Source organism: Symphalangus syndactylus, chromosome 22 (genome assembly GCF_028878055.3).
Source record: "Symphalangus syndactylus isolate Jambi chromosome 22, NHGRI_mSymSyn1-v2.1_pri, whole genome shotgun sequence".
Classification (NCBI taxonomy): Eukaryota; Metazoa; Chordata; class Mammalia; order Primates; family Hylobatidae; genus Symphalangus; species Symphalangus syndactylus.
In genome coordinates, this window is record NC_072444.2 from 21,877,563 (window position 1) to 21,904,173 (window position 26,611).

At 48.0% G+C, this 26,611-nt stretch overlaps 2 protein-coding genes across 7 annotated transcripts in view; one reads left to right on the forward strand and one right to left on the reverse strand.

Annotated features, from left to right (window-relative positions):
- The window catches only part of CASP9 (caspase 9), a 32,216-nt gene extending 24,173 nt beyond the window's left edge, over positions 1-8,043 (forward strand). For 2 of the 6 annotated variants that reach the window (XM_055262201.2, XM_055262198.2), the window contains 3 exons: positions 4,888-5,067; positions 6,322-6,431; positions 7,291-8,043. In XM_055262201.2, the coding sequence (XP_055118176.1) occupies positions 4,888-5,067; positions 6,322-6,431; positions 7,291-7,383 (383 nt within the window). In that variant the 3' untranslated portion in view covers positions 7,384-8,043. Of the gene's footprint in view, positions 1-4,887; positions 5,068-6,321; positions 6,432-6,665 lie in introns of all 6 variants that reach the window. The other 4 variants (XM_063631833.1, XM_063631835.1, XM_063631836.1 and 1 more) reach the window with 4 other exon arrangements.
- Positions 8,044-8,926: 883 nt separating this feature from the next.
- Positions 8,927-25,914, reverse strand: CELA2B (chymotrypsin like elastase 2B). The gene is made up of 8 exons (XM_055262208.2): positions 25,055-25,914; positions 24,676-24,764; positions 19,720-19,817; positions 18,523-18,651; positions 17,525-17,661; positions 14,908-15,053; positions 13,513-13,665; positions 8,927-9,027 (listed from the first exon to the last, which is right to left on the reverse strand). The coding sequence occupies exons 1-8, from the start codon at positions 25,320-25,322 to the stop codon at positions 9,010-9,012; spliced, it is 1,038 nt and encodes a 345-aa protein (XP_055118183.1). The 5' UTR covers positions 25,323-25,914; the 3' UTR covers positions 8,927-9,009.
- Positions 25,915-26,611: the final 697 nt, after the last annotated feature.

Sequence of the window (26,611 nt, forward strand, 5' to 3'; positions counted from 1 at the left end):
GCCTATTTTTTTAAAAAAATTCTCTTTTTTTTTTCTGCAGTATATATACATAGTTACATATATATATTTTAACCAAAGCTCTTGTTAGATGCCTTCTTTCCTGAGTAGCCCTCTGTGCTCCGCCTTATCTCACCCACCATGAGCCCTACTGCAGAAGACCTCATCCCGGAAGACCTCCCTCAGTGTCTCCACTTCAGTGGCTCTGTAGCTGAGCCATGTGGGGCACACGTCCTGCCAGGACCTGTCGGTTTTCCAAGCTTGGCACTGCCTTTGGGGAGTCTAGATTTTAAAATGGAAAAAACAAAAAATATGGCAACCTAAAAAAAAAAATCATTCAGAATGTTATAAGCTAATACAGCCATCTCATTTTTGCATCTTCCTTTTGGATTCCATCCCACGAGCACAGTCTGCTTTTCTCAGCTAACATTATCCCTTAAGCAGTTCCCCAGATCTCCATGGCCTTCATCATCACTAGCTCAAATGGCTTTATAATGGGCCATTTTCATGACATGCACTAATTTACTAAACCATTTTCCTAATGTCGGCCATTTGGGTGATACCTAATTTTTGGCTCACACAACCACAGGTGTCTTTATACAGAAAGCTTTTGACTGCATTTATTTTCTTAGGAAATTACTGGATTCGAAGGTGTAAACATATCCATGGATTTCATTACCCATGACTTGGTGTCTATTTGGTACTTTTCTGATGGCTTCTTTGGTTCTAGAAAAGGATTTGCCACAGTGCAGGAAGTACAAATGATAACACTAGGACAAAATAGGGAACACAAGGAGAGAAGAAAAGTAAAAGTTTGGATTCCAAAAATACATCCTAGGATGTCATGCAGCTTTCTACAGTTCTCTAATGTACAAGTGAATTAAAAATTTAAGGTATACAATGACTGATTTTAGAGATAAAATCACTTTGCAGATGTAAAGAAACATGGAAAAATCCCAGCCATTGGTAATAGTAGACTCAAAAATGAGGTAGGTCAAAGTCCCAGTCAGCCTCTGTCTGGGGGGAAACCCCTTAATTTTTCTGAGTCTCAGTTGCCTAATTACATTAAATGGAATAGTGATAGCTACTTGCTAGAGGTGGCCTGCGCATTTTTTACGCTTTCCAGCCACCATTGGAAATAAGATCACTGGCCAGGGGCGGTGGCTCACGCCTTTCATCCCAGCACTTTGGGGGGCCGAGGCGGGCAGATCACAAGGTCGGGAGATCAAGACCATCCTGGCTAACACGGTGAAACCCCATCTCTACAACAAATTAGCCAGGTGTGGTGGCACATGCCTGTAGTCCCAGCTACTTGGGAGGCTGAGACAGGAGAATTGCTTGAACCCAGGAGGCGAAGCTTGCAGTGAGCCATCGCGCCACTGCACTCCACCCTGGATGACAGAGCAAGACTCTGTCTCAAAAAAAAAAAAAAAGATCACTTTCAAGATCCATGGAATCTGGTGTTCTATAGTTCTATATCTGGTATTTGCAAGACAGAAGTCAGGAATAGGGACCCCAGACACATTTCTTCCCTTGGTTGTCTTAAAGGGGATACTGTGACCTTGACAGCCTGAGTAAAGGGTTTGAGTGAGTGCCTGTGATATAGTGGACAGTTTCCTCAACTATATTTCTAAGAAAAGACAAGTTTTATATGGCTTTTTAAAAATTGTGGCAAAATACATATAACATAAAATTTACTATCTTAACCATTTTTTTGGGATGATTGCTTGAGCTTAGGAGTTTGAGGCTGGAGTGAGCTAAGATCATGCCACTTCAATCTGGGCAACAGAGCAAAAGTGTGTCTCTTAAAAAAAAAAAATGCCTGTAATCCCAGCACTTTGGGAGGCCAAGGCAGACAGATTGCTTGAGCCAGGAGTTTGAGACCAGCCTGGGCAACATGGCAAGATCCTGTCTCTACAAAAAATACAAAAATTAACTGGGTGTGGTGGCACCTGTAGTCCCAGCTACTTGAGAGGCTGAGGTGGGGGGATCACTTGAGCCTGGGAGGTCAAGGCTGCAGTGAGCTGTGGTTGCACCACTGCACTCCAGCCTGGGTGACAGAATGAGACTCTCTCAAAAAACAAAAACAAAAACAAAAAACAATCCCCCAGGACAAAACAAAACAAAACAAAACACCACTGCCCTCTCCCCACTGAATGGTCCTGCCACCCTTTTCAAAATTCATTTGACCATGCATGTGAGGGTACATGTCTAGGCTCTAGTCAATGACACTGACCTATGTCTGTCTTTATGCCAGTACCATACTGTTTTGATTACTGTAGCTTTGTAGTAAGTTTTGAAATCAGAAAGTGTGAGTCCTCCAATTTTGCTCTTTTTCCAGATTGTTTTGTCTATTTGGGGTCCCTTGAGATTCTCGTGTGGATTTTAGGATAGATTTTATTTCTGCAAAAAACATCATTGGGATTTTGATAGGGATTGCATTTAATCTATAGATTGCTTTGGGTAGTATTGAGATCTTTAAGTTTTCTAATCCACGAACATAGGATATATTTCCATTTATTTATATCCTTTTTTTTTTTTTTTTGAGACAGAGTCTGGCTCTGTTATCAGACTGGAGGGCTATGGCGCCGTCTTGGCTCACTGCAACCTTTGACTCCCTGGTTCAAGCAATTCTCCTGCCTCAGCCTCCTGAGTAGCTGGGATTACAGGCACTCGCCACCATGCCCAGCTAAGTTTTGTATTTTTAGTAGAGACGGGGTTTCACCATGTTGGCCAGGATGGTCTCAATCTCCTGACCTAGTAATCCACCAGCCTCAGTCTCCCAAAGTGCTGGGATTACAGGCATGAGCCACTGTGCCTGGCCTATATCTTGTTCTTTCTTTCTTTTACTGTCTTTCTTCTTTCTTTCTCTTTTTCTTTCTTCCTTTTTCTTTTCTTTTCTTTTTTCTTTCTTTTCTTTTTTCCTTTCCTTTCCTTTCCTTTCCTTTCCTTTCCTTTCCTTTCCTTTCCTTTCCTTCCCTTTCCCTTTCCCTTTCCCTTTCCCTTTCCTTTCTTTTTCTTTTCTTTTTTTTTTTTGATGGAGTCCTGCTCTGTTGCGCAGGCTGGAGTGCAGTGGCATGATCTTGACTCACTGCAACCTCCGCCTCCCGGATTCAAGCGATTTTCCTGCTTCAGCCTCCCACGTAGCTGGGATTACAGGTGCCCACCACCACGCCTGGGTAATTTTTGTATTTTTTAGTAGAGATGGCGTTTTACCATGTTGGCCAGGCGTGTTTCAAACTCCTGACCTCAGGTGATCTGCCCGCCTTCACCTCCCAAAGTGCTGGGATTACAGGGGTGAGCCACTGTGCCCAGCTCTTTTTCTTTTTTGAGACTGGGTCTTGCTTTGTCACCCAGGCTGAAGTGCAGTGGCGCGATCACGGCACACTGCATCCTCAACTGCTTGGACTCAAGTGGTTCTCCCACCTCAGCCTCACGAGTAGCTGGGACCACAGGCATGTGCCACCACACCTGGCTAAATTTTTTATTATGTGTAGAGATGAGGTTTTGCTGGTCTGGAACTCCTGGGCTCAAGGGATCCACCTGCCTCAGCCTCCCAAAGTGTTGAGATTACAGGCGTGAGCCATGGCGTCCAGCCTTCTTTAATTTCTTTCAGCAATGTTTTGTAGTTTTCATTTTACAAGTCTTTCATCTTGGTTAAGTTAATTTCTAACCATTTTATTATTTTTGATGCTATTGTCAATGGAACCATTTTTGTAATTTCTTTTTCTGATTGTTCATTGTTAGTGTATAGAAATGGAAGTATTTTTTGTGGTTGGCTTCGTATCCTGCTAATATGCTAATTTTATTTGTTCTAATAGTGTTTAATCTTTAGGGTTTTCTGCATATAAAATCATACCATCTGTGAGTAGAGATAATTTTACTCCTTCTTTCCAATTTGAATGTCTTTTCTTTTTCTTGCCTCCTTGCTCTATTAACTTCTAGTAATGTGTTGAATAGAAGTGGCAAAAGCAGGAATTCTTGCCTTCTTCCTGATCTTATAGAAAAAGGTTTCAGTCTTTCACCATTGAGTATAATGTTTGCTGTGGGTTTTTCATATATGGCTTTTATTATGTTGAGGTAGTTTCCTTCTATTCTGAGTTTGTTGACTGTTTTTATCATGAAAGCTTGTTGAATTTTGTCATGTGCTTTTTTCTGCATCAATTGAGATGATGATGTAAGGTTTTTTTCATTCTCTTATGAACCCCAAAAATCTGAGACAGGTCTCAGTCAATTTAAGAAGTTTCTTTTGCCAAAGTTAAGGACGCGTGCCCAGGAGACAGGTCTATGCCTTTCTCCGAACATGAATTTTAGGGTTCCAAATTTAAAGGGGAAAGGGCGGGATATTGAGAAGTACACAGTTTTCATGTAAGAGCAGGGTAGGGAAAAAATAGTCATTCATGCCTTTGTCTGGCTCAGTGAATTTGCATTTTTACGTTAAGGTAACATAGGGCAGGGGAAAATGCAGGGAACCTGCATTTTTACATAAGATAACAAAGACAAATGGGGCAGGGGAATAATCAGATACGCATTTGTGCCAGGTGGGCAGAGGGGTGATGCCTCTGTAAAGATAAGCTATCCATTTACATTGCCATGAGCTCCAAGACAACTATCTTGGAGCTCACCAGGAATTTCCTTGTGGGCAAAATATGAAAGAGGTGTGTAGCTGTTCATCTTGTAGCCATCTTATTTACGAACCAAAACAGGGAGGCAGGTTTGTGTGACCCAGTTCCCAGCTTGACTTTTCCGTTTGGCTTAATGAGTTTGGGGTCCCAAGATTTATTTTCCTTTCACACTGTTAATGTAGTATATTACACCGACTTTCATATGTTGAACCATCCTTGTCTGTGTATTTCAATGACAAGGGGTGTTTGTTTCTGCTTCCTGCAGAGCAGAAAGACCATGGGTTTGAGGTGGCCTCCACTTCCCCTGAAGATGAGTCCCCTGGCAGTAACCCCGAGCCAGACGCCATCCCGTTCCAGGAAGGTTTGAGGACCTTCGACCAGCTGGACGCCATATCTAGTTTGCCCACACCCAGTGACATCTTTGTGTCCTACTCTACTTTCCCAGGTCAGCACATCAGAAGGGCTCGTCCTCACAGCCAGTGGGTCTTCCCGTCTGCCCTAGAGGCAGCTGTGTGGTGAGAGAAAAGACCAGGGTATGAGTCCTGGTTCTGTCTTTTGCCCCTCTGTGACCCTGAGCAAGTTACTTCTCTTCTCTGAGCTTCGGCTCAGGCTGAGCGGGCAAGGATGCGCACAGCAAGGAGGCCTGCACCCTTGGGTTCCTGTGCCTCACTTGCCTCTCCTCTGCCTGACCCTGCCTCTGCCTTCGCATCTTTAGCAGGGGAATAGGAATCGTGCCTCAGGGGTTGCCATGGGGATTAAACAAGGTGGCTGGCACGTCACTGAGCACAGTGCGTGGCACATAGTAGGTGCAGCAAGCAGTAGTTTCCTTCCTTTTTTTTTTTTTTTAGTTAGAGTCTCGCTCTGTCGCCCAGGCTGGAGTGCAGTGGCACGATCTTGGCTCACTGAAAGCTCTGCCTCCCAGGTTCACGCCATTCTCCTGCCTCAGCCTCCTGAGTAGCTGGGACTACAAGCACCTGCCACCACGCCTGGCTAATTTTTTGTATTTTTAGTAGAGATGGGGTTTCACCGTGTTAGCCAGGATGGTCTCGATCTCCTGACCTCGTGATCCACCTGCCTCGGCCTCCCAAAGTGCTGGGATTACAGGCGTGAGCCACCGCGCCAGGCCTTTTTTTTTGAGATGGAGTCTTGCCCTGTCGCCCAGGCTGGAGTGCAGTGGCGCGATCTCAGCTCACTGCAACCTCCACCTCCCGGGTTGAAGTAATTCTCCTGCCTCAGCCTCCTAAGTAGCTGGGATTACAGGCATGCGCCACCACACCCAGCTAATTTTTGTATTTTTAGTAGACACGGGGTTTCACCATGTTGGCCAGGCTGGTCAGGAACTCCTGACCTCAAGTGATTTGCCCACCTCGGCCTTCCAAAATGCTGGGATTGCAGGTGTGAGCCCCTGTGCCCAGCAGTTTCCTTCCTTTCTTATGCCTTGGATGAGTCACTTGACTTTTCCAAGGCTTGGTTTCCTTGCCGAGAAAACGGGAATCATAGCCAGAATCAGGAGATGGTCATGAGGGTGAAATAAGATCATGATGAGGGCAGAGCCTCAGGGGCCAGGCTGCTCCTGCTGGATGTATGCATGAGTCAAGGTCTGGAGGGCGCCCGAGCCTGCGTGCATGGCCAGGATGGCGGGGGGCGGGGCCGGTGGGGGGTGGCTCTCCAGCAGTGTTCAGCCCTCCTCCCTCCAAAGGTTTTGTTTCTTGGAGGGACCCCAAGAGTGGCTCCTGGTATGTTGAGACCCTGGACGACATCTTTGAGCAGTGGGCTCGCTCTGAAGACCTGCAGTCCCTCCTGCTCAGGGTGAGTGCTGCCTTCCTCTGCAGAGGAGAGGGGAGGCTGCTGGGGGGCGGCGTGTCCTCCTGGGGCTGGGGATTTGGGGGTGAGCAGGGCAGGCCCAAACCAAGGGTAAAAGGTAGTAGACTCCTGCCTCTGAGCCTTGGAGTCGGCACTTTTGTGTCTCTTTATGAGAGGCATTCCTGCCTGTGGTGACGTTTGCCCTTTATTCAAAGAGTTGCCTTCCCTGTCTCCTTCAAGGTCCCCAGGTTGACACCTCCCGCTCCTCCACTGATGGAGCTGGTCCTCAGTGCCAGCGCAGGATGGCTCTGTCCAGACCCTGAAGGCGGGTCATGGGCCCCTCCCTGTACCCTGTGAGGATCCTGCAGTCTTCTACTCTTGACCCTCAAGAATTGTGAACCCCTCCTTGTACATCGCCTTCTCAGGAGGCCCCAGTGAGGAAACAGATAGGGAAGGGTGGCCTGATAGGCCCAGTCCTACTCCATGGAAACCTGACTCAGAGCAGTTGCTTCCTCTGAGGGTCCCATAGCCTTGTGGCTGCCTTGGGGAGGCAGGACGTGTGGGCCCCTGCTGCTCTGCTCAGGTATTCATGCCATGAGAAGGGGCTGCGGGGCTGGGGCCACTCCTTACTCCTTGCAAATATTTCAGTCTGATTTGAACTTTATAAATTTGGAAATTTTGAATTTTGAGTTTTTTAAAGGTGAAGTTGAGGTGCGTGTTCTTTAAGCCCTCCTGCTGAAAGAGGCTGCAGTTTGAGCTGTTTTTAAGGTGCGAGTTGAGTGGACATTCCCTCCAGCCCCTCTTGAATTCTTCCTTCAGTCCAGAGAACTGAACTCACAGAGCTCTCCATGGTCATGTCTTATAGGTCGCTAATGCTGTTTCGGTGAAAGGGATTTATAAACAGATGCCTGGTTGCTTTAACTTCCTCCGGAAGAAACTTTTCTTTAAAACGTCCTAAGGCCAGGGCCCCTCACCCTGCCTTATCTTGCACTCCAAAGCCTTCCTGTCCCAGGCCTGAAAATGGCTGAGGCCTGGACTTTCCTGCAACTCAAGGACTTTGCAGCTGGCACAGGGTCTGCTCTTTTTCTGCCAGTGACAGACAGGCTCTTAGCAGCTTCCAGATTGGCGACAAGTGCTGAACAGTGGAGGAAGAGGGACAGATGAATGCCGTGGATTGCACGTGGCCTCTTGAGCAGTGGCTGGTCCGGGGCTAGTGACTTGTGTCCCGTGATCCCTGTGTTCTCTCTAGAGCAGGGATTAACCTCTGCACTACTGACATGTGGGGCCAGGTCACCCTTTGCTGTGAGGCTGTCCTGTGCATTGTGGGATGTTCAGCACTGTCCCTCACCTCAATGCCAGTAACACGTCTTCCTGAGTGGTGCCAAACAAAAATGTTCTCAGGTGTTGCCAAATATGTCCTGGGGTATGAAACTTTCCTCGCCTGACAACCACTGGTCTGTAGGGATTTTTGGCTACACACAAACCAGTATCATAGATCAGCAAGCTGGGGCCTACTAGAGTCTGAACAGCTGTAATCTGTGAGTTCTAAGTGAAGTTTTAAAAATTGTTAATTTTTCCTATATTGCATTAATCTTAAAAAATAAATCTGAGGCAAATATGGACTCTCTTTTGCGTATTTCTTCCCTCATTTTGCTCCAACTCTTTCTTCTTCCTTACAAAAGAGACTTTTGCTTTTTTCAAAACATTTCCCCGTGTTTTTCTGGGATCTTGCTATGTTGCCCAGGCTGGTCTCCAACTCCTGGGCTCAAGAGACCCTCCCAAGTAGCTCTAACTACAGGCGTGTACCACTGCACCCAGCCCCATTTATTCATGTCTTATTTCACTTGATCCTTATCCCATCCCAGGAAGGCAACAAGGGTGAGAACCCTGTGCTCAGGGAGGTTAGGTCTCTTGTCCAAGGGAACACAATTATCCAGAGAAGAGACCTGGCCAGAACCTGGGTCCTCTGAGTCCCAGCCGTGCCTCCCATGTGCCTTGCTTGCCAAAGCACCCCCGGACTGCAGTGTGAATATGCTGTGCAATAGTGACACGTTGGGCTTCCCCACAAGGCTCCACCCTGAGGTCTGTTAAGCTGTCCTTATGCCAGCCTATTTCTTGTTTTTTGGGCTTTTTTTTTTTGGAGATAGGGTCTCATTCTGTCGCCTAGGCTGGAGTGCAGTGACGCGATCTTGGCTTATTGCAGTCTCGACTTCCTGGGCTCAAGAGATCCTCCCACCTCAGCCTCCTGAGTAGCTCGGACTACAGGTGTGCACCTCCCTCCCAGTTAATTTTTGTATTTTTAGTAGAGACAGGGTTATGCCATGTTACTCAGTCTGGTCTTGAACTCCTGGACTCAAGTGATTGGCTTGCCTTAGCCTCCCAAAGTGCAGGGGTTACAGGCTTGAGCCATTGTGCCTGACCTATTTCTGGTTTTTAGGGCCCTGGATGTCAGGATGGATTTCTAAATAAGTAATAATAATAATACCCTCATCAAGATGTGATTTGCATAGTTGTCACTTTATATAATATTATTTTCCTTCTGTGGCCTTTCCAAGTCTGAGACAGTCCCAAGGACTTCTTTTGGTTAGTTATTTGCAATCACCTGCAGGACACACACACGAGAAAATCATCAGGTTCACGTAACCACAGAGCTGTGTGTGGCAGTTTCCTGTCTTTGTCCTCCTGGGCTAAGCTACTCAAGTGAGTCACTGGCAGCCCACGCTACAGTAGCTCCTGCCTGAGGAGTTCAGATGATGTTTCGGAGAAAAAGATGCAATCACAGCTTTTCATTGACCTGTTAGGGTCTTCCTGTAAAGGGAGTCTTAGCCAGGAGTCCTGTGTGGGCTTCAGGGTACGGGGCCTTTGAAGTCCCTGGAAATTATTTTTTTTTTTTTATTTTTATTTTTTGAGACGGAGTCTCTCTGTCACCCAGGCTGGAGTGCAGTGGCGCGATCTCGGCTCACTGCAAGCTCCGCCTCCCAGGTTCACGCCATTCTCCTGCCTCAGCCTCCTGAGTAGTTGGGACTACAGGCGCCCACCACCACGCCCGGCTAATTTTTGTATTTTTAGTAGAGACGGGGTTTCACCGTGTTAGCCAGGATGGTCTCAATCTCCTGACCTCGTGATCCGCCCGCCTCGGCCTCCCAAAGTGCTGGGATTACAGGCGTGAGCCACCGCGCCCGGCCCTGAAGTCCCTAGAAATTATATTCCAAATGTGTGGATGGCATATTTTTAGATTTCATTTGTTTCTCAAAACTGCTGTTTGCAAGGCAGTTATGCACTGTGGTTGGGGCTATAACTGTTTCCAGAGGCTATTGATCAGTACCTGTTAAACTTTTTTTTTTTTTTTTTTGAGACAGTCTTGCTCTGTTGCCCAGGCTGGAGTACAGTGGCATGATCTAGGCTCACTGCAACCTCTGCCTCCCAGGTTCAAGCGATTCTTCTGCCTCAGCCTCCCGAGTAGCTGATATTACAGGTGTGCACTACCACACCTGGCTGATTTTTTTGCATTTTTAATAGAGACGGGGTTTCACCATGTTGGCCAGGCTGGTCTCAAACTGCTGACCTCAAGTGATCTACCCGCCTCAGCTTCCCAAAGTGCTGGGATTATAGGCGTGAGCCACCACGCCTGGCCTGTTAAACGTTTTGATATGCCAACTTCATGATCCAGTGCTGTAAACTGCAGGAGATCCAGCTGCTACAGCACAAACACTCAGACCAGTGTGCAAGAATTCTGTCCAAGGATGTTCATTGCACAGTGTAAGTAAGAGTGAAAAATAGGAAACACGAAAGCTTCATTCATTACACTCAAACTATGGAATACTATTTAGCTATTCAAAAGAATGACGTGTATGTACTAACATGTAAAATGTGATAAGGTGTTAAGTGAAAAACAGCTGCAGAACAGCATGAAGACTCAGGTCCTAGTTTTTGCTTAGAAGATAGTGTCTGTGTGTGTGTGTGTATAGATAGATAGCTAGATAGATAGATAGACAGATAGATAGATATGCACATAAAGTTGAGAAGTCCACACACCAAGCTTTTAACAATGATTGGTGGGGCGCAGTGGCTCACGCTTGTAATCCCAGCACATTGGGAGGCCGAGGTGGGCAGATGACCTGAGGTCAGGAGTTCGAGACCAGCCTGGCCAACATGGTGAAACCCCATCTCTACTAAAAATACAAAAATTAGTTGGGCATGGTGGTGCACGCCTGTAATCCCAGCTAGTTAGGAGGCTGAGGCCGGAGAATTGCTTGAAACCAGGAGGCAGAGGTTGTAGTGAGCTGAGATCAAGCCACTGTACTCCAGCCTGGGCAACAGAGCGAGACTCTGTTTGAAAAAAAAAAAAAAAAAAACAATGAGTACCTCTGGAGAGTGGAATTGGAGATGTAAAATGCGGGAGGACTTCTACTTTTTTACTTGATACACTCCTGTATTCTTTTAATATTTTTACAAAGAGTATGTATTACCTTCTGGAAAAAGAATAAAAGCTAAGGATTGCTGAAGGTTCACGTGTGACTGTCATTCAGTGGACATTTGTTGAAAGGGTGAATGCCCCAGGCCACTTGTCTCCTCTGCCTCTCTGCTTTTTTGCTTGTACTTCCTGACCTTGGCTTGTCACCTGTCTAGGTTTATCCAGGCAGGTGCTCTCAGGCACCCCCAGGGCTCTAGTCGTATGTGACTCCAGGCTGCACACACTGTATCCCTGGGTTGGGGCCACTGCAAGGTTTCACTAGCCCCTCCGCCGCTGCCAGGGGCAGCCCCCACCCGAGGACAGCTGGTTGCTTGGCTCTCCCCCTTCTGAAACCTGTTACCAGGCATCTGTGCCTGTCCCGACTGCTCTTCCATGAACACAGGGCCTCTGCCCAGCTGCCTCGCGAGGCGTGCTGCCCTGTGGATCCCTGCTGCCATCTGGCCATGCTTTGGGATCTGGCCTGCTCTGTTGTGCTTGTATCTGTGGCTGGGAACAGCTGACGCTGGGACAACAGATCAGGACAATTGCCCCTGCCCCTGTTTCAGGTCCCCAGGGTGCTGCCAGGACCAGCTGCACGGGGACTCTCAGAGCAGCTGGGGCTGGAAAATGGTCTTAGGATTTGGCTGGGAAAGGCCCCTAAGCAGCCTTTTGTCCGGTCAGTCTCAGGCCAGGCTCCTTTGACATGTGCGTGGTGCCTCCAAAGGTGGACTCAGATGGGTTTTTCCCAATTTAGATATTAAAAAAACCAATTAATGATTAATGGCTACTGTCTTTTTGATTTTCCATTTTTCTCCAACAAACTTTTTTGGAATTTCTGCCTGTGACCACTTGTTGGCAAAAGGATGCCAGCGGACAGACAAATGAACAAGGAGCTGGCAAGAATCAATGGGAACACTTGGAAGCAGCCACCTGCTTATTTTGACAGTTTAGTTTTCTCCTCTGACCACGTCCTTATGGCTGCAGTTTCATATTTGGTTTTATAAGTGTCAGTTTAATTCAATTTAACATTTCTCTGCAAATTAAACTTAGTGAAGTCAGATGCCAGCTTTCCCCTTCTTTGGGGGCTCTGCCACAAATACCATAACTCCCTCTTGCTCTAGTGCCTAAAATGTGGAGGAGTCCTGGTCTAGTTCAAGTCCCATTTTACAGAAGAGCAAACTGAGGTGGTCCCTCATTGGCACAAAGTATCCGCCTCTTCCCCCCAGCTTCTATTACCAGGCATGGTGTCTCCTCTGCCCTCTCCTGGGCACCCCTTTCTTGTGACGGGGTTTCTTCTGGCTGCTTTCACCTACCTCTGCGTGTATCCGGGGCTGCTCCTTAATATTGATGCCAACTATTATTATAATTATTTTCAGAGACAGGGTCTTGCCATGTCGCTCAGGCTGAAGTGTAGTGGTGCGACCTTGGCTTACTGTAGGCTCCATCTCTTGGGCCCAAGCGATACTTCCACCTCAGCCTCCCAAGTAGCTGAGACTACAGGCATGCACCACCATGCCTAATTAAAAAAAAAATCCTGGCCGGGCGCGGTGGCTCACGCCTGTAATCTCAGCACTTCGGGAGGCCGAGGTGGGCGGATCACAAGGTCAGGAGATCGAGACCATCCTGGCTAACATGGTGAAACCCCACCTCTACTAAAAATACAAAAAATTAGTCAGGCATGGTGGCGGGCGCCTGTAGTCCCAGCAACACGGGAGGCTGAGGCAGGAGAATGGCGTGAACCCGGGAGGCGGAGCTTGCAGTGAGCCGAGATTGTGCCACTGCACTCCAGCCTGGGTGACAGAGCAAGACTCCGTCTCAAAAAAAAAAAAAAAAAAAAAAAAAAACTTTGTAAAGACAGAGTCTCACTATGTTGCCCAGGCTGCTCTTGAACTCCTGGGCTCAAGCAGTCCTCCTTCCTTGGCCTCCCAAAGTGCTGCAATTACAGGTATGAGCCATGGCACCTGGCCTATTATTTTTAATAAATAATTTTAATGCTTATTGTTATAAAAAATGTGTGTTCATTGTTAAAAAGAATTTGAGCTAGTGTGGAAGCTCAGAGGAGACAGCTCTCTGAGTTTACATTTAAAGACAGGGGGACCAACTCGGCTTTAGTTGCCTGGGATGGTCCCAGTGTAAAACGGAAGTCCCGCATCCTGGAAAACCTCTCAGTCCTGGGCAAATTGGGATGGTTGGTCACCGTACAGAATAGCTGTATGACCCTTGAGGGGGACTAATTTCCAATAATTAATGCTATGGGGGTCTCAAAGTATCAGGTTTTGGGTTTTGCAGATATATACCTGTTTATAGCACCGGATGGTGGAGTCTGGGCCACACACAGATACACAAAAATAAAATAATTCCTATGGAACTCACTCTTAACATGCCTGAGGAGTGTCCGACCTCTTTGGACAAGGCCACATTCTCATGTTCCTTTTCACTCAGCTTTACCCACACAGAAATTTTGGGGACCCATGGGGGACTCAGCAGTTGCCAAGGTCTGCAGCCTCCTCCAAGGGGTTCCCATCTAGCTCTCAAGAGGAAGGAGGGGGTTCTCAGTTGCTAGGTGGGCATGGCACTCCCGAGGCCGGGTGAGCAGGGCAGTGCCCTGGGGCTCAGGGCTGCTCCTGTTCTTACCGAATTGATCCAGTCGTTGTAGTTGGAAACCCGTGTGAAGATGGAGGGCTTGTAGTAGTAGTTGCAGCCAAGGACCGACGTGAGGCTGCCGATGCCATGCACTTCCCACCGGCCATCAGATGCCTGGCAGTTTAGTGGCCCGCCGGAGTCTCCCTGAGGAAGGCCAGAGTTACAGGGAGGTAAAGGGAGAGGAAGGGGCTGCCCACTGGAACCATTGTTCTCAATGCATTTCTATTGTTCTGCTGCAGGTCACTGTCCTCTGAAGCCAGCCCTTGTGGTCATAGCTCAAGGTGGTACCATAATTCCAGCAAGAGCCAACACTTATTCTTCCTTAGAGCTGAGCTAAGTATGTTCTATGCTTCATCTCATTAATCCTCACAAAATCCTATGAGGTAAATATTCGTAGTATCCCCAGGCCACTGAAGAGGAGAAACTGGAGTGTTGAGAGGTTGGGACTTGCCCAAGGTTGCACAGGCAGTTTGTAAAGGAGCTGAGGCCACATGCCAGACTTCAGCTGCCAGGCTCTTCCCCACTGGATCCGTCTTCCCATGGGTGGGGTGGTCTATGTGGGCAGAGTGTGTAGGGCACAGTGTGATCTGAAGGGCGTGTGGATCTCCTTCCTACTCCATCCCCACTTCACTGCTAAGTCCAACACAGAGCAATTCCTGGTGGTGAAGACACTGTCTCCAGGAAGGTTTCCGTGGCAGCTACCTGGAGGGGACACACTGCGCCACTGATGAGAGTAATTCAACAGAAAAACCAGAAGTCATCTTAGAAAGGCCTTAAGCCAGGGAATGCTTTCCTTTGGTTCCCTTCCAGCATAGAGGAAAGGATACAGAATGACAGTCATGAGAGACCTTGATGAGACCCGGGAAGGACTTCCCAGCAGTGAGATGGGTGGACACTACAAGGAGAATCTCAAAACATCTCAAAACAAGAACAAACAAGAACAAGCTCAGGTTTCTTTTTGAGTTTTGCTCTGTCACCCAGGCTGGAGTGCAGTGGCACCATCTCAGCTCACTGCAACCGCCGCCTTCTGGGTTCAAGTGATTCTCCTGCCTCAGCCTCCCAAGTAGCTGTGACTACAGGCACCCACCACCATGCCTAGCTAATTTTTATTTTTAGTAGAGACAGGGTTTCACCATGTTGGCCAGGCTGGTCTTGAACTGCTAACCTCAAGTGATCCACCCACTTTGGCCTCCCAAAGTGCTGGGATTACAGGCATCAGCCACTATGCCTGGCCAAAGGTCAGGTTCTGATATATCTGATACCATTTCCGGGTGCTTCTGCCAGGAGGTGGGAGGATGGACCTATTGAGGGATGGTTTTCCATAGCCTTTGCCCATCCCCAGCCACATTTTGTCATGGAGCGGGGCCCTTGATTTTTGGTACTCACGTTGCAGGTGCATATCACGCCATCACCCCCAGCACAGATCATATTGGTCTTCACGGTGCTGCCCCACCAGCCAGAGCTGGAGCAGGTGGCATAGTCCACAACCAGCAACCGGCCCTGCTGCAGGTCATCAGGGAGAGCCCTGTTGGCTGAATGAGACCAGAGAGAAGGCATTAGGGACGCAGGGACTCCTGAGAAAAAGGAAGTGGTGGACCCCATGTTTGTCTATACTGTGTCCTCACATTTGATTGGTTAGTGTGCTGGCCACTGGTGATTGGTTCAGCAGTGAACACCTAACTCAAGCTAAGCCAATGAGCTCCCTCCCCTGAGATTTTGAGATGGGGACTAAGATTCCGGTTCCAGAGGATGCAAATCTTGGAAGCTGTTGTCAATGGCTGACATTTTCTTCTACGTGCAGAAGAATGAAGTAGACCCACAAAGAACGAAATTTCTAAGTGAGTGTTTCCTGAGTTTCTCACAGGCTTCCAGCCCCTGATTCTAGTCTGTTCCTGATGCCTGGCTATATCTCTGCCCTTGGGTTGAAACTTTTAAATCCTTATAACAATTTCCCTTTTTTTGCTGAGCTAGCTCCATGGCTTTGTCACTTATCTGAAATAAGAAAGTGAGCCTCCTGGCAGTTAGAGCCCCCTCCTAGGGAAAAATATGCTGATGTGGTGAAGGGAGGGCTTTCACAACGGCCCCCAATGACACAGCCACCATCACCTCCATTACTGTTACCACAGCTATGAGTGGCAAGGATGAGATTAACATAATTTTTCACTTGCTACTGAAGCCAAGGGAAGTTAAGTGTCAGCCAGGCATGGTAGCTCACCCTGTAATCCCAGCAGTTTAGGAGGCCGAGGCAGGTGGATCACTTGAGGTCAGGAGTTCGAGACCAGCCTGCCCAACATGGTGAAACCTCATCTCTAGTAAAATATAGAAATTAGCTGGGCATGGTGGCACATGCCTGTAATCCCAGCTATTCAGGAGGCTGAGGCAGGAGAATCGGTTGAATCTGTGGGAGGCAGAGGTTGCAGTGAGCAGAGATTGCGCCACTGCACTCCAGCCTGGGTGACAGAGCAAGACTCTGTCTCAAAAACAAAAAAAAAAATTAAGCTTTTTGCTTAAGACCATTCTAATTAATAAGTAATTAACACTTGTATAACATTTTGCAACGTGTGATGCATTTCCACCTTTCACCTCCTTTTAGTCTTCACCGACAGTGTTTCCATTGTACAGATGAGGAAACTGAGGTTCGGAAGTGGCTTGCCCAAGGTTTCACCGTGACTGAGAGAGCTGAGCCTAAAAGAGGAGCATCTGGATGCCTCCCTGCTCTCACTGTCTCAGATGAAATGCACCTGCCCCAGGGTTGTCTGGGAAAACAAACAGGTGGTTGTGCTTGTATCTTAATAAGCATGAAATGCCTCTTCCACCACCGCTCACCGCAGGATTTGATGTGTCCTTGTGTTTACAGATAAGCCAGTCAAGAGGGCAATGGGAATTTATTAGAGGGTAGGTATGTGGATGTATCCCTGGAAAAACATGTCATTGTACTTATGGGTTTATGTCATTAGGAAAAAATGTCATAATGTGATTAACACTCATAATCTCATTATGGTCATAAGGTCATTATCACTCATCCCTTCCTAGAATCTTCCAAACCTCTGGTGATTTCACAAGGGAAGGGTGGGAACTCTGTTCCTCTTGGTGGCTACTGTCATTGGATCTCTGACCCTTGGAGTCTATGTCAAAGGAGACCCACCCTCAGCCAGGTTCTCAGTAGCAAGACCAAATGGCACAGGGGACAGCTTTTGCTATGGGGCACGGAGGGTCTGATGAGGGCTCCAGGGGCCTTTGTGGAGCTCCAGAGACCTCAGGTCACAGAGGAAATGCTGTTCTGAACTCTAGCCTTGGGCCACACAGAAGATGTCACATGATCTCTGTAACTTTCTTTCCATCATAGGGACAGTGACAACAACTAACACACAGCACCTACCACATGCCAGGCTTCCTGTGGATTATCTCCTTTAATCCTCTTGACAACTCTGTGATGTAGGTGCTATTATTATGCCTTTTTTTTTTTTTGGAGATGGAGTCTTGCTCTGTCCCCCTGGCTGGAGTGCAGTAGCGTGCAATCTTGGCTCACTGCAACCTCCGCCTCCTAGGTTGAAAGGATTCTCATGCCTCAGGCTCCCAAGTAGCTCGGACTACAGGCGCACAACACCACACTTGGTGAGTTTTTTATATTTTTAGTTGAGACACGGTTTCACCATGTTGGCCAGGCTGCTCTCAAACTCATGACCTCAAGTGATCCGCTTGTCTCGGCCTCCCAAAGTGCTGGGATTACAGGCATGAGCCACCGCGCCCAGCCAGTTATTTGCATTTTATATATGAGAAAAGTGCTGCATGGAAAGACCTAGTAATGTGTCCAAGGTGTCACAGTCATTAAGTGGGAGAGCTGACATTTGAACCCAGGCAGACATCAGCCTATGCCATCCTGTCTCTCCAAGGCAGCCACATGCCCAGGATAACATGTGAGGTGAGAGGCCCTGGCCAGACAGGGGTGACATCAATCAACTCCCTTCCCTCCCAGGCCTGGGGGCTCCTGGCTCCCACTTACTCTGTAGCCTTCCCCAGCCCGTGACATAGCAGGGGTAGTTGTTGGGTAGAATGGTGCCGGCAGGAGGGAGGCAGGCCAGCTGGATCTTGTCGGTGAGGGAGACGGGGTTAGCCAGTTGGAGCAGGGCAATGTCGTTCCTGGGTGAGTGCAGAGGCAGAGCATGAGGACAGGGTTGACTTTTCCTGCCCTGTGGGGCTTTGGAGGGCGCTGGGAGCTTGTCATCTTCCCTGTACGTTACCCCAGGTTGCTCTGACTGGCAGGGCCCACAGGGCATGTTTGAAAATGCAGAGGGTCGGCCAGTTGCGGTGGCTCACACCTGTAATGCCAGCATTTTGGGAGGCCGAGGCAGGTGGATCATGAGGTCAGGAGATCGAGACCATCCTGGCTAACACAGTGAAACCCAGTCTCTACTAAAAATACAAAAGATTAGCCGGGCCTGGTGGTGGTGGGCGCTTGTAGTCCCAGCTACTCCGGAGGCTGAGGCAGGAGAATGGTGTGAACCCGGGAGGCAGAGCTTGCAGTGAGCCAAGATTGTGCTACTGCACTACAGCCTGGGTGACAGAGCGAGACTCCGCCTCACAAAAAAAAGAAAAAGAAAAAGAAAAAAAAAGAAAAAAGAAAATGCAGAGGGCCTTGTTGAAAGGGGGAAGGCAGAAGAGATTGTGTCCTACTCCGGGACAGTCACAGGGTTGATGGCACTGTCTCTGTGTCCCCAGGACTTGGCATGAAGTAGATACACGCTCAGCAGACAGGGGCCCTGCAGGCTTAACTGGCAGCAAACCCAGATCACTCTGGCAGTCTTTGCTTCACCTTCCCCAGGTCACATCCCCACCCCAGACATCTTTGGAGCTGGTTCCACATCTAAGAGGCCAGAGCTCCTTTCTCTTCCCTATAGAAAAAGCAGAGGGGGTGTGGTGGGGTTGAGACCTTTGCCCCTGTGAGACCCCCATCTGTTCCCTGACAACCTCACCCCCAAGTGAACCCAGACAGAAACGAACCCTTTGGAGACTTGGTCAGAGTTCCAGTCCTTGTGCACCACAGTCTTAGAGACACTGACGGCCAGCGAGCCGGACTCCGCAGTGTAGAGGTTGTGCTGGCCCAGCCCCACGCGGTAGGTCCTGGAGGAGCTGGGAGAAAGGGGGCCCAGGGAGAGGGTCACCTCCAGAGGCCTGGCTTTGGATAATGCTGGGGATAGACCCAAGTAACTGGCTGCTGCGTGAGCCACTAGTTGGGACTTGGGGATCTTTCCTCCCCGGGACAGTCAGTTACTTATAATAGAGCCTAAAGTATATAACGTAAGAACTATGATCATATAATAATTGTTACTATACTAACTATAAACTACAATTTAAAATAAATGTTGTAATAGCACAAACTCTATAGTATTATGGAGGAATGAGATGAACACAGAGAAAACAGGTGTCATTTGCCCTCAAGGAAATTTTCGACCTTTCATTTTCAGATGGGGAAACTGAGGCCCAGAGAGGAGTAACTGGCCCAGAGTCCCACTGTTAGTGAGAAACCAGAACTAGAAGCCAGGACTCCTGACCGTAGGCCTCTATTAGTATCCCCATCACCTTCTAGAGCTTATTATAAATTAGATGGGAGAAGGGATCGCTCCTGGTAGGGAGTCACACCGACCCAGCAGAAACTCCGGTGAGTTCCAGCTGTGATGAGCAGAGGTCACGGACAATGAAGAGGATAAGTGAACAACCTTGCAGAACCCTGTGGGCCTTTATAATTTGTCTGCAATTCAGAATTAGCTTTCACTGAGCACTTACTAAGTGCCAGGCACTTTAGCAAATCAATTGCTGAGTCCACACTAAATTCTGTTACTCCATTTTCTGCAGGTGATGGTATTGAAGCTTTGAGAAGTCAGTTAAGTTGTTCAAGGGAACCCAATTCCAGATACTGAGGCCACATGTAGTTTCCCCAAGAGGGCAGAGATTGGGCCTTCCCCTCCTCTTCATCCTCCCTCAGTGCCTGCCTGGCACAGACACTCCATCCATGCCATGAAATGACCCATGGGTGGGCCAACACACTGAACCATTGATTGACTGCAGCTTGTGTCTCGGCCAGGCTAGTGGTTATTTGCAAGGCTGCTTTATGTAGCGTGGTTCAGGCCATTTGAACCCCCAGCTCAGAAATGAGCACCGGCTGGTGAGCAGGCCAAGCGCCCAGGGAATGGCAGTTACCTGATGCAGTGGGCAGCTGTCAGGACCCAGTTGTTGGCTATCAGGGACCCTCCGCAGGTGTGGTACCACTGGCCGTTGGAGCTGTACTGCAGGGAGACCTGGGGAGAAGCACAGGAGCTCTGTGGCTATAGCTGGGTTTGAAAGAGCAGGGCCTCCCTGCACTCCAGTTTCCCAAGAACAGGGCTGGGACAAGGGTAAGGGGGAGTGAGGCACTCACCTCAGGTGCACAACTTAAGGGGGCACCCAAAACCTCAGCCATGAAGATAAAAAACATTTTAATGCAATCTATAGTAAGAGAAAATCAGGCCAGGCATGGTGGTTCATGCCTGTAATTGAAACACTTTGGGAGGCCAAGGCAGGAGGATGGGTTGAGCCCAGGAGTTTGAGAACAGCCTGGGCAACGTGGTGAAACCCTGTCTGATATGGTTTGGCTGTGTCCCCACCCAAATCTCATCCTGAATTGTAGTTCCCATAATCCCCATAGGTCGGGGGAGGGACCTGGTGGGAGGTAATTGAATCATGAGGGTGCTTACCCCCATGCTGTTTTCATCATAGTGAGTGAGTTCTCACGAGATCTGATGGTTTTATACTGGGCCTTTCCCCCTTTTGCTCAGCACTTCTCCCTGCTTGCCACCACGTGAAGAAGGATGTGTTTCCTTCCACTTCTGCCATGATTGTAAGTTTCCTGAGGCCTCCCCAGCCATGCTGAGCTGTGAGTCAATTAAACCTCTTTCCTTTATAAATTACCCAGTCTCAGGTATGTCTTTATTAGCAGTGTGAGAACGGATTAATACACCGTGTCTACAGAAAAACACCCCAAAATTAGCCACTGGGTGTGGTGGTGCATGCCTGTAGTCCCAGCTACTCAGGAGGCTGAGATGGGAGGATTGCTTGATCCTGGGAAGTCTAGCTTGCAGTGAGCTGTGATTGCACTGTGCTCAGCCTGGGTGACAGAGTGAGGCCGTCTCCACAGGGGACGTCCTGTCAGCTCTACCTTGAGAATTTGTGGAGTGGTTGCTACCCCTTGGTCACTACCTCAGCTGCGTGTCCCAATCATCCTCTCTTCTCAGTGATCACTCTAGTCTCCCATCTCTTCTCCCCATTCCCACCCACATTTTCTCAACACAGCAGCCAGAATGATCCTTTTTGAATGGAAGTCACATGACTTCTCTTCTCTGCTCAGACTGTCCAGTGGCTCCCCCTTTACAGTTTGCAAAACTTAAAACTGTCTGATGACCTACTAGGCCCTCTGTGGCTTCTCTGACCCCATAGGCTCCCACTCTTCTCTCCTCCAGCCACACTGACTTCCATGAAGTTCTGCAAATACACCAAACCCGCTTCTGCCTCAGGGCCTTTGCACTGGCTCTTCCTCCTCCCTGGAATATTCTTGCAAATATCAGTGTAGCTCTTTCCTTCACTTCCTGTCGGTCTCTGCTCAAGGTTACCTTCTCCACGAGGCCTTCTGTGACCACGCTATCCCAAACAGTGTGCACACACATACATGCACGCTCATGTACATATGCACACACAGACACACTCGTTTCTTTCCCCTTGCTCTGCTTTACTCTTCATAGTATCTTTCATTTTCTGGCGTGTTATTAGTTTACCCATTCAGTTGTTTATTGTCCCTTCCACTTTATTTTATTTTATTTTTTGAGATGGTGTCTCCCTCTGTTGCCCAGGCTGGAGTGCAGTGGCACGATCTTGGCTCATTGCAACTTCTGCCTCCCAGGTTCAAGCCATTCTCCTGCCTCAGCCTCCCCACTAGCTGGGATTACGGTCCCTGCCACCATGCCCTGCTGGTTTTTGTACTTTTAATAGAGACAAAGTTCCACCATGTTGGCCAGGCTGGTCTCCAACTCCTGACCTCAGGTGATCCACCTGCCTCAGCCTCCCAAAGTGTTGGGATTACATGCGTGAGCCACTGTGCCTGGCCACGTCCTTGTTTTTAATCAGCCACTGGGCATTTCTCGTTTTTGTGACATTAAGGGGCCTTAGATGAACTGGCTTTTAAAAAGATGTTTAAAATTGGACCAAGTGAAAAAAGACACATAAAAGTATCTACTCCCCCACCCCAATTTAAAAATGTGCTGAAACCATCCTACAGATGTGAAATTTCTTTTTTTTTTTTTTGAGACGGAGTCTCGCTCTGTCGCCCAGGCTGGAGTGCAGTGGCGCAATCTCGGCTCACTGCAAGCTCCAACCTCCGCCTTTCAGGTTCAAGCAATTCTCCTGCCTCAGCCTCTCCAAGTAGCTGGGACTACAGGTGCCCGCCACCATGCCCAGCTAATTTTTTGTATTTTTTAGTTGAGACGGGGTTTCACCGTGGTCTCGATCTTCTGACCTCGTGATCCACCCGCCTCGGCCTCCCAAAGTGCTGGGATTACAAGCGTGAGCCACCGCGCCCGGCCGGATGTGAAATTTCATCCACATAATACGTATTATTTGTGGCCAGCAAAGTGTAGCTAAAAGAACAAGCACTGAAGCAGATTTGAATCTTCATTCCCCCCCAGGCTAACTCAGTGCCTTTGGGCAATTCTGTAACCTTTTCAAATCCCAATTACCTTCTCTGGAAACGGGGAACATAAGCCACTGTGCAGGGCTCTCAGGGTGATTAATACTGTAATTACAATAGCTGGCTGGGCGGGATGGCTCACACCTGTAATCCCAGCACTTTGGGAGGCCGAGGCAGATGGATCACCTGAGGTCAGGAGTTTGAGACCAGCCTGGCCAACATGGTGAAACCCCGTCTCTACTAAAATACAAAAAAATTTGCCGGTGTGGTGGCACACATCTCTAATTCCAGGTACTCAGGAGGCTGAGGCAGGAGAATTGCTTGAACCTGAATGGCGGAGGTTGCAGTTAGCCGAGACTGTGCCACTACACTCCAGCCTGGGTGACAGAGTAAGACTCTGCCTCCAAAAAAAAAAAAAAAAAATTGCATTAAAATATTATTCCTGTTGGCTGGGTGTGGTGGTTCACACCTGTAATCCCAGCACTTTGGGAGGCCGAGGCAGGCGGATCACCTGAGGTCGGGAGTTAGAGACCAGTCTAACATGGAGAAACCCTGTCTCTACTAAAAATACAAAATTAGCCGGGTGTGGTGGCGCATACCTGTAATCCCAGCTACTCCAGAGGCTGAGGCAGGAGAATCGCTTGAACCTGGGAGGCAGAAGTTGCAGTGAGCCAAGATTGTGCCATTGCACTCCAGCCTGGGCAACAAGAGTGAAACTCTAACAACAACAACAACAACAACAACAAAATATATATATATGCCTCAGCCTCCCAAGTAGCTGGGATTACAGGTGCCCACAATCATGCCTGGCTAATTTTTGTATTTTTAGTAGAGGCAGAGTTTCACCATGTTGGCCAGGCTGGTCTTGAACCGCTGACCTCAAGTGATTCACCCACCTCGGCCTCCCAAAGTGCTGGGATTATAGGCCTGAGCCACCATGCCTGGCTTATCATGGACAGTCTCTTAATCAAGGAGCAGATGAATGAACGCTGGCCTCTGTAAACACAGTGCCTGCTGCATGGGTCACTCTGAATGCTCAAGGCTAGTGGGCTGCTAGTTGCTCCTCCTACTTAAATTAGAAACTCATCCTGATTCAGCTGGGTTTGCTCCTAAAGCAGTTTATATCAATTATGTTTGCAATAATGAAATTTGATTAAATATGTAACCAATGAAATATGAGTTCAGAAAGACAGTTGTGAAACAAAGTTAAATGCTTGGAAGAGACTGAATACCATGATTCCTAAAAAATTGCTCTTGAATTAGTGTCTGTGAGAAAATGGAAAGATTGGGGGGAAAAGTCGTAAAAGTCGGGATGGGCTCATAACTCAGATTGCTTTATGAACGTCTCAAAGTTATTGTTCTGCTTTAAAGAAATGGACTTGTAGATGAGATATTATGGGGTGTGGTTTATATGAAAAAGACAGTTAAGAACTCAAAAATTTGTTTACATAGTCTAAAATAAAATTGTTTACATAGTCTAAAATAAAATGTTTGCAGCATATATGATTTAAAATAATTTCTTTATAACCAACTTTTCATTTACTCAGTCCCAATTACATCAGATAAATGAGATTTTACTATATTTGTTTGCGTCAATGTAAGCTTTACACGTTTCTTTTGAAATTCCCACCATTAACGCGTCTTAGTAATTTGTGCCTGTGCCCCACTCGGCAGTTTAGTCTTAATATCACTATTATATCAACTTAAGAAACATTTATTTTCCTTGGTAACATTGATTTGCCTGTAGTTAAAGATTAATCTGCATGAATAGCACTGATTGGTTCCTTAAAGCAAGGAATATTTGCATAGGTAGTCTTGAATGGTTCATAGGATAATGGTACATTTGAAAGCAAGCCTCTGATTGGTTAACAGAGTAAGACTATAGTTTGTAAATTTGTTTATGGGCAGTGGGGAGGGGACAGCTCCTTACTGCAGCTGGAGGAGGTACCTCTCCCTCCACTCCCAAGGTTGCCAAGGCCACAGAAATGTATTTTTTTTTTTTTTTGAGATGGAGTCTCTCTTTGTTATTCAGGCTGGAGTGCAGTGGTGTGATCTCAGCTCACTACAACTTCTGCTTCTCAGGTTCAAGTCTTTCTCCTGCCTCAGCCTCCCGAGTTGCTGGGATTACAGGCATGCGCCACTGCACTTGGCTTATTTTTTACTATTAGTAGAGATGGGGTTTCACCATGTTGGCCAGGCTGGGCCCAAACTTCTGACTTCAGGTAACCCACCCACCACGACCTCCCAAAGTGCTGAGATAACAGGCATGAGCCACTGCGCCCAGCCGGAAATATATCTTGTTGGTGAAGTTGCCTGTGCTGCTCTCTGAGTCCCATCAATCCTAACTTTGCCAGCACTATAGACTCCATGGTGGAAGGGCAAAGGCGGGATGTAAAGGGAGTGGGGCAGGGACGGGGGGAAGTACAGTGTGGTCGACTCACCTGCCAGGGCCAGCTGTTGGGCCTTGCTTCTTCACCTCCAAGCATCCTAGACATATCAGGCGGGTAACTGGAGACCCCACAACTGAGGGCTGTGAAAAGAGAAAGGGTCTTGAGTCCAGGAAGCAGCGACCCACACAATGTAAACTATACATGCTGCATTCTGAACCCCCAAATAGAAAACCCTTGTTCTAGAAGGATCCCAAGAGGTCATAAAATCCTGCTCTTTGCTCTAATTCTTTGAAACTCCATTCCACTTTTCTTATGATTATAGGTCTGAATGCAGTAGGGGTTGGGTGGGGGCGAGAGGGGAGGACAGGAAGATCCCATTCTCAGCCCCACAGGGGATGGGAAACCAGTGGCTCTGGGTGACAGGGCTTACCTCCAGCCACCAAAGCGGACAGCAGCAGGGTCCTAATCATGGTGTGTCCGTGGGAGTTCTGTAAGCGTGGCCCTGGATAAGGCCCTGGTTTTATGAGCGAACTTATCAGTGAGAGATACGCTAGGAGCATGCAAGATGGGGATTTTCTCAAAGCCCAGTGGAAAAAAGAGCTTGTGTCCAAATATTTTTTTTTCCATTTTCTCCCAACTGTCACCCTAGAAATACTTTGAAAAGATGCCAAGGGTAGATATTGGAATATGGGTTCCATCTGTTTTAAAGAGATTATGTTGTGTGTTAGGGAAGGAAGAAAAATACTAATTGTTGGTCCTTGGAGTTGTGTTTTCTTTTCTTTTTTTTTTTTTTTTTCCCTCCCTGGGTAAGACTGAGGAGAGCAGTTGTGTTTTCTTTCTTTCTTTTTTTTTTTTTTTCTTTCTGAGATAGAGTCTTGCTCTGTCACCCAGGCTGTGCAGTGGTGCTATCTTGGCTCACTGCAACCTCTGTCTCCTGGGTTACAAGTAATTCCCCTGCCTCAGCCTCCCTAGTAGCTGGGATTACAGGTGTGTGCCACCATTCCTGCCTAATTTTTGTATTTTTTAGTAGAGACAGGGTTTCACCATGTTGGCCAGGCTGGTCTCAATCTCCTGACCTTAAGTGATCTGCTGGCCTCAGCCTTCCAAAGTGCTGGGATTACAGACTGAGCCACTGCGCCCGGCCAGGAGTTGTGCTTTCAATGAAAAGATTAAGGTGGCCTGCTGAACCCACAGCGTTCTAAGGCAGTATTTCTCAGTGGGGCTGGTTCAGCCCATCAGGAGACATTTGACAACATCTGGAGACATTTTTGTTTGTCATGGCTGGGGTTGATGTATATTGGCATCCAGTGGACAGACAGCAGAGATGCTGCTAAACACCCAACAAGGCACTGGGCAATAGGACTTGCCCTGCCCCAAATGTCAATGGTGCTGTGTCCGGAATTGGTGGGTTCTTGGTCTCACTGACTTCAAGAATGAAGCCACGGCCTCGTGGTGAGTGTTATAGCTCTTAAGGTGACGCGTCTGGAGTTTGTTCCTTCTGATGTTCGGATGTGTTCAGTTTCTTCCTTCTGGTGGGTTCGTGGTCTCGCTGGCTCAGGGGTGAAGCTGCAGACCTTTGCGGTGAGTGTTACAGCTCATAAAAGCAGTGTGGACCCAAAGAGTGAGCAGTAGCAAGATTTATTGCAAAGAGCGAAAGAACAAAGCTTCCACAGTGTGGAAGGGGACCTGAGCAGGTTGCCACTGCTGGCTCGGGCAGCCTGCTTTTATTCTCTTATCTGGCCCCACCCACATCCTGCTAATTGGTAGAGCCCAGTGGTCTGTTTTGACAGGGTGCTGATTGGTGCGTTTACAATCCCTGAGCTAGACATAAAGCTTCTCCACGTCCCCATCAGATCAGTTAGATACAGAGTATAGACATAAAGGTTTTCCAAGGCCCCACCAGAGCAGCTAGATACAGAGTGTCGATTGGTGCACTCACAAACCCTGAGCTAGACACAGGGTGCTGATTGGTGTGTTTACAAACCTT

Bases quoted from the DNA above. Each gene is read 5' to 3' on its own strand.
- CELA2B (XM_055262208.2), bottom strand. From the start codon at position 25,322: ATGGAACCCATATTCCAATATCTACCCTTGGCATCTTTTCAAAGTATT. The intron at 18,652-19,719 runs GTAACTGCCATT...CCTTTCTCCCAG, and splicing joins ACAGCTGCCCACTGCATCAG to CTCCTCCAGGACCTACCGCG. The intron at 15,054-17,524 runs GTAAGTGGGAGC...GGTCTCATTCAG, and splicing joins GGGCTGGGGAAGGCTACAGA to CCAACAGGGCTCTCCCTGAT.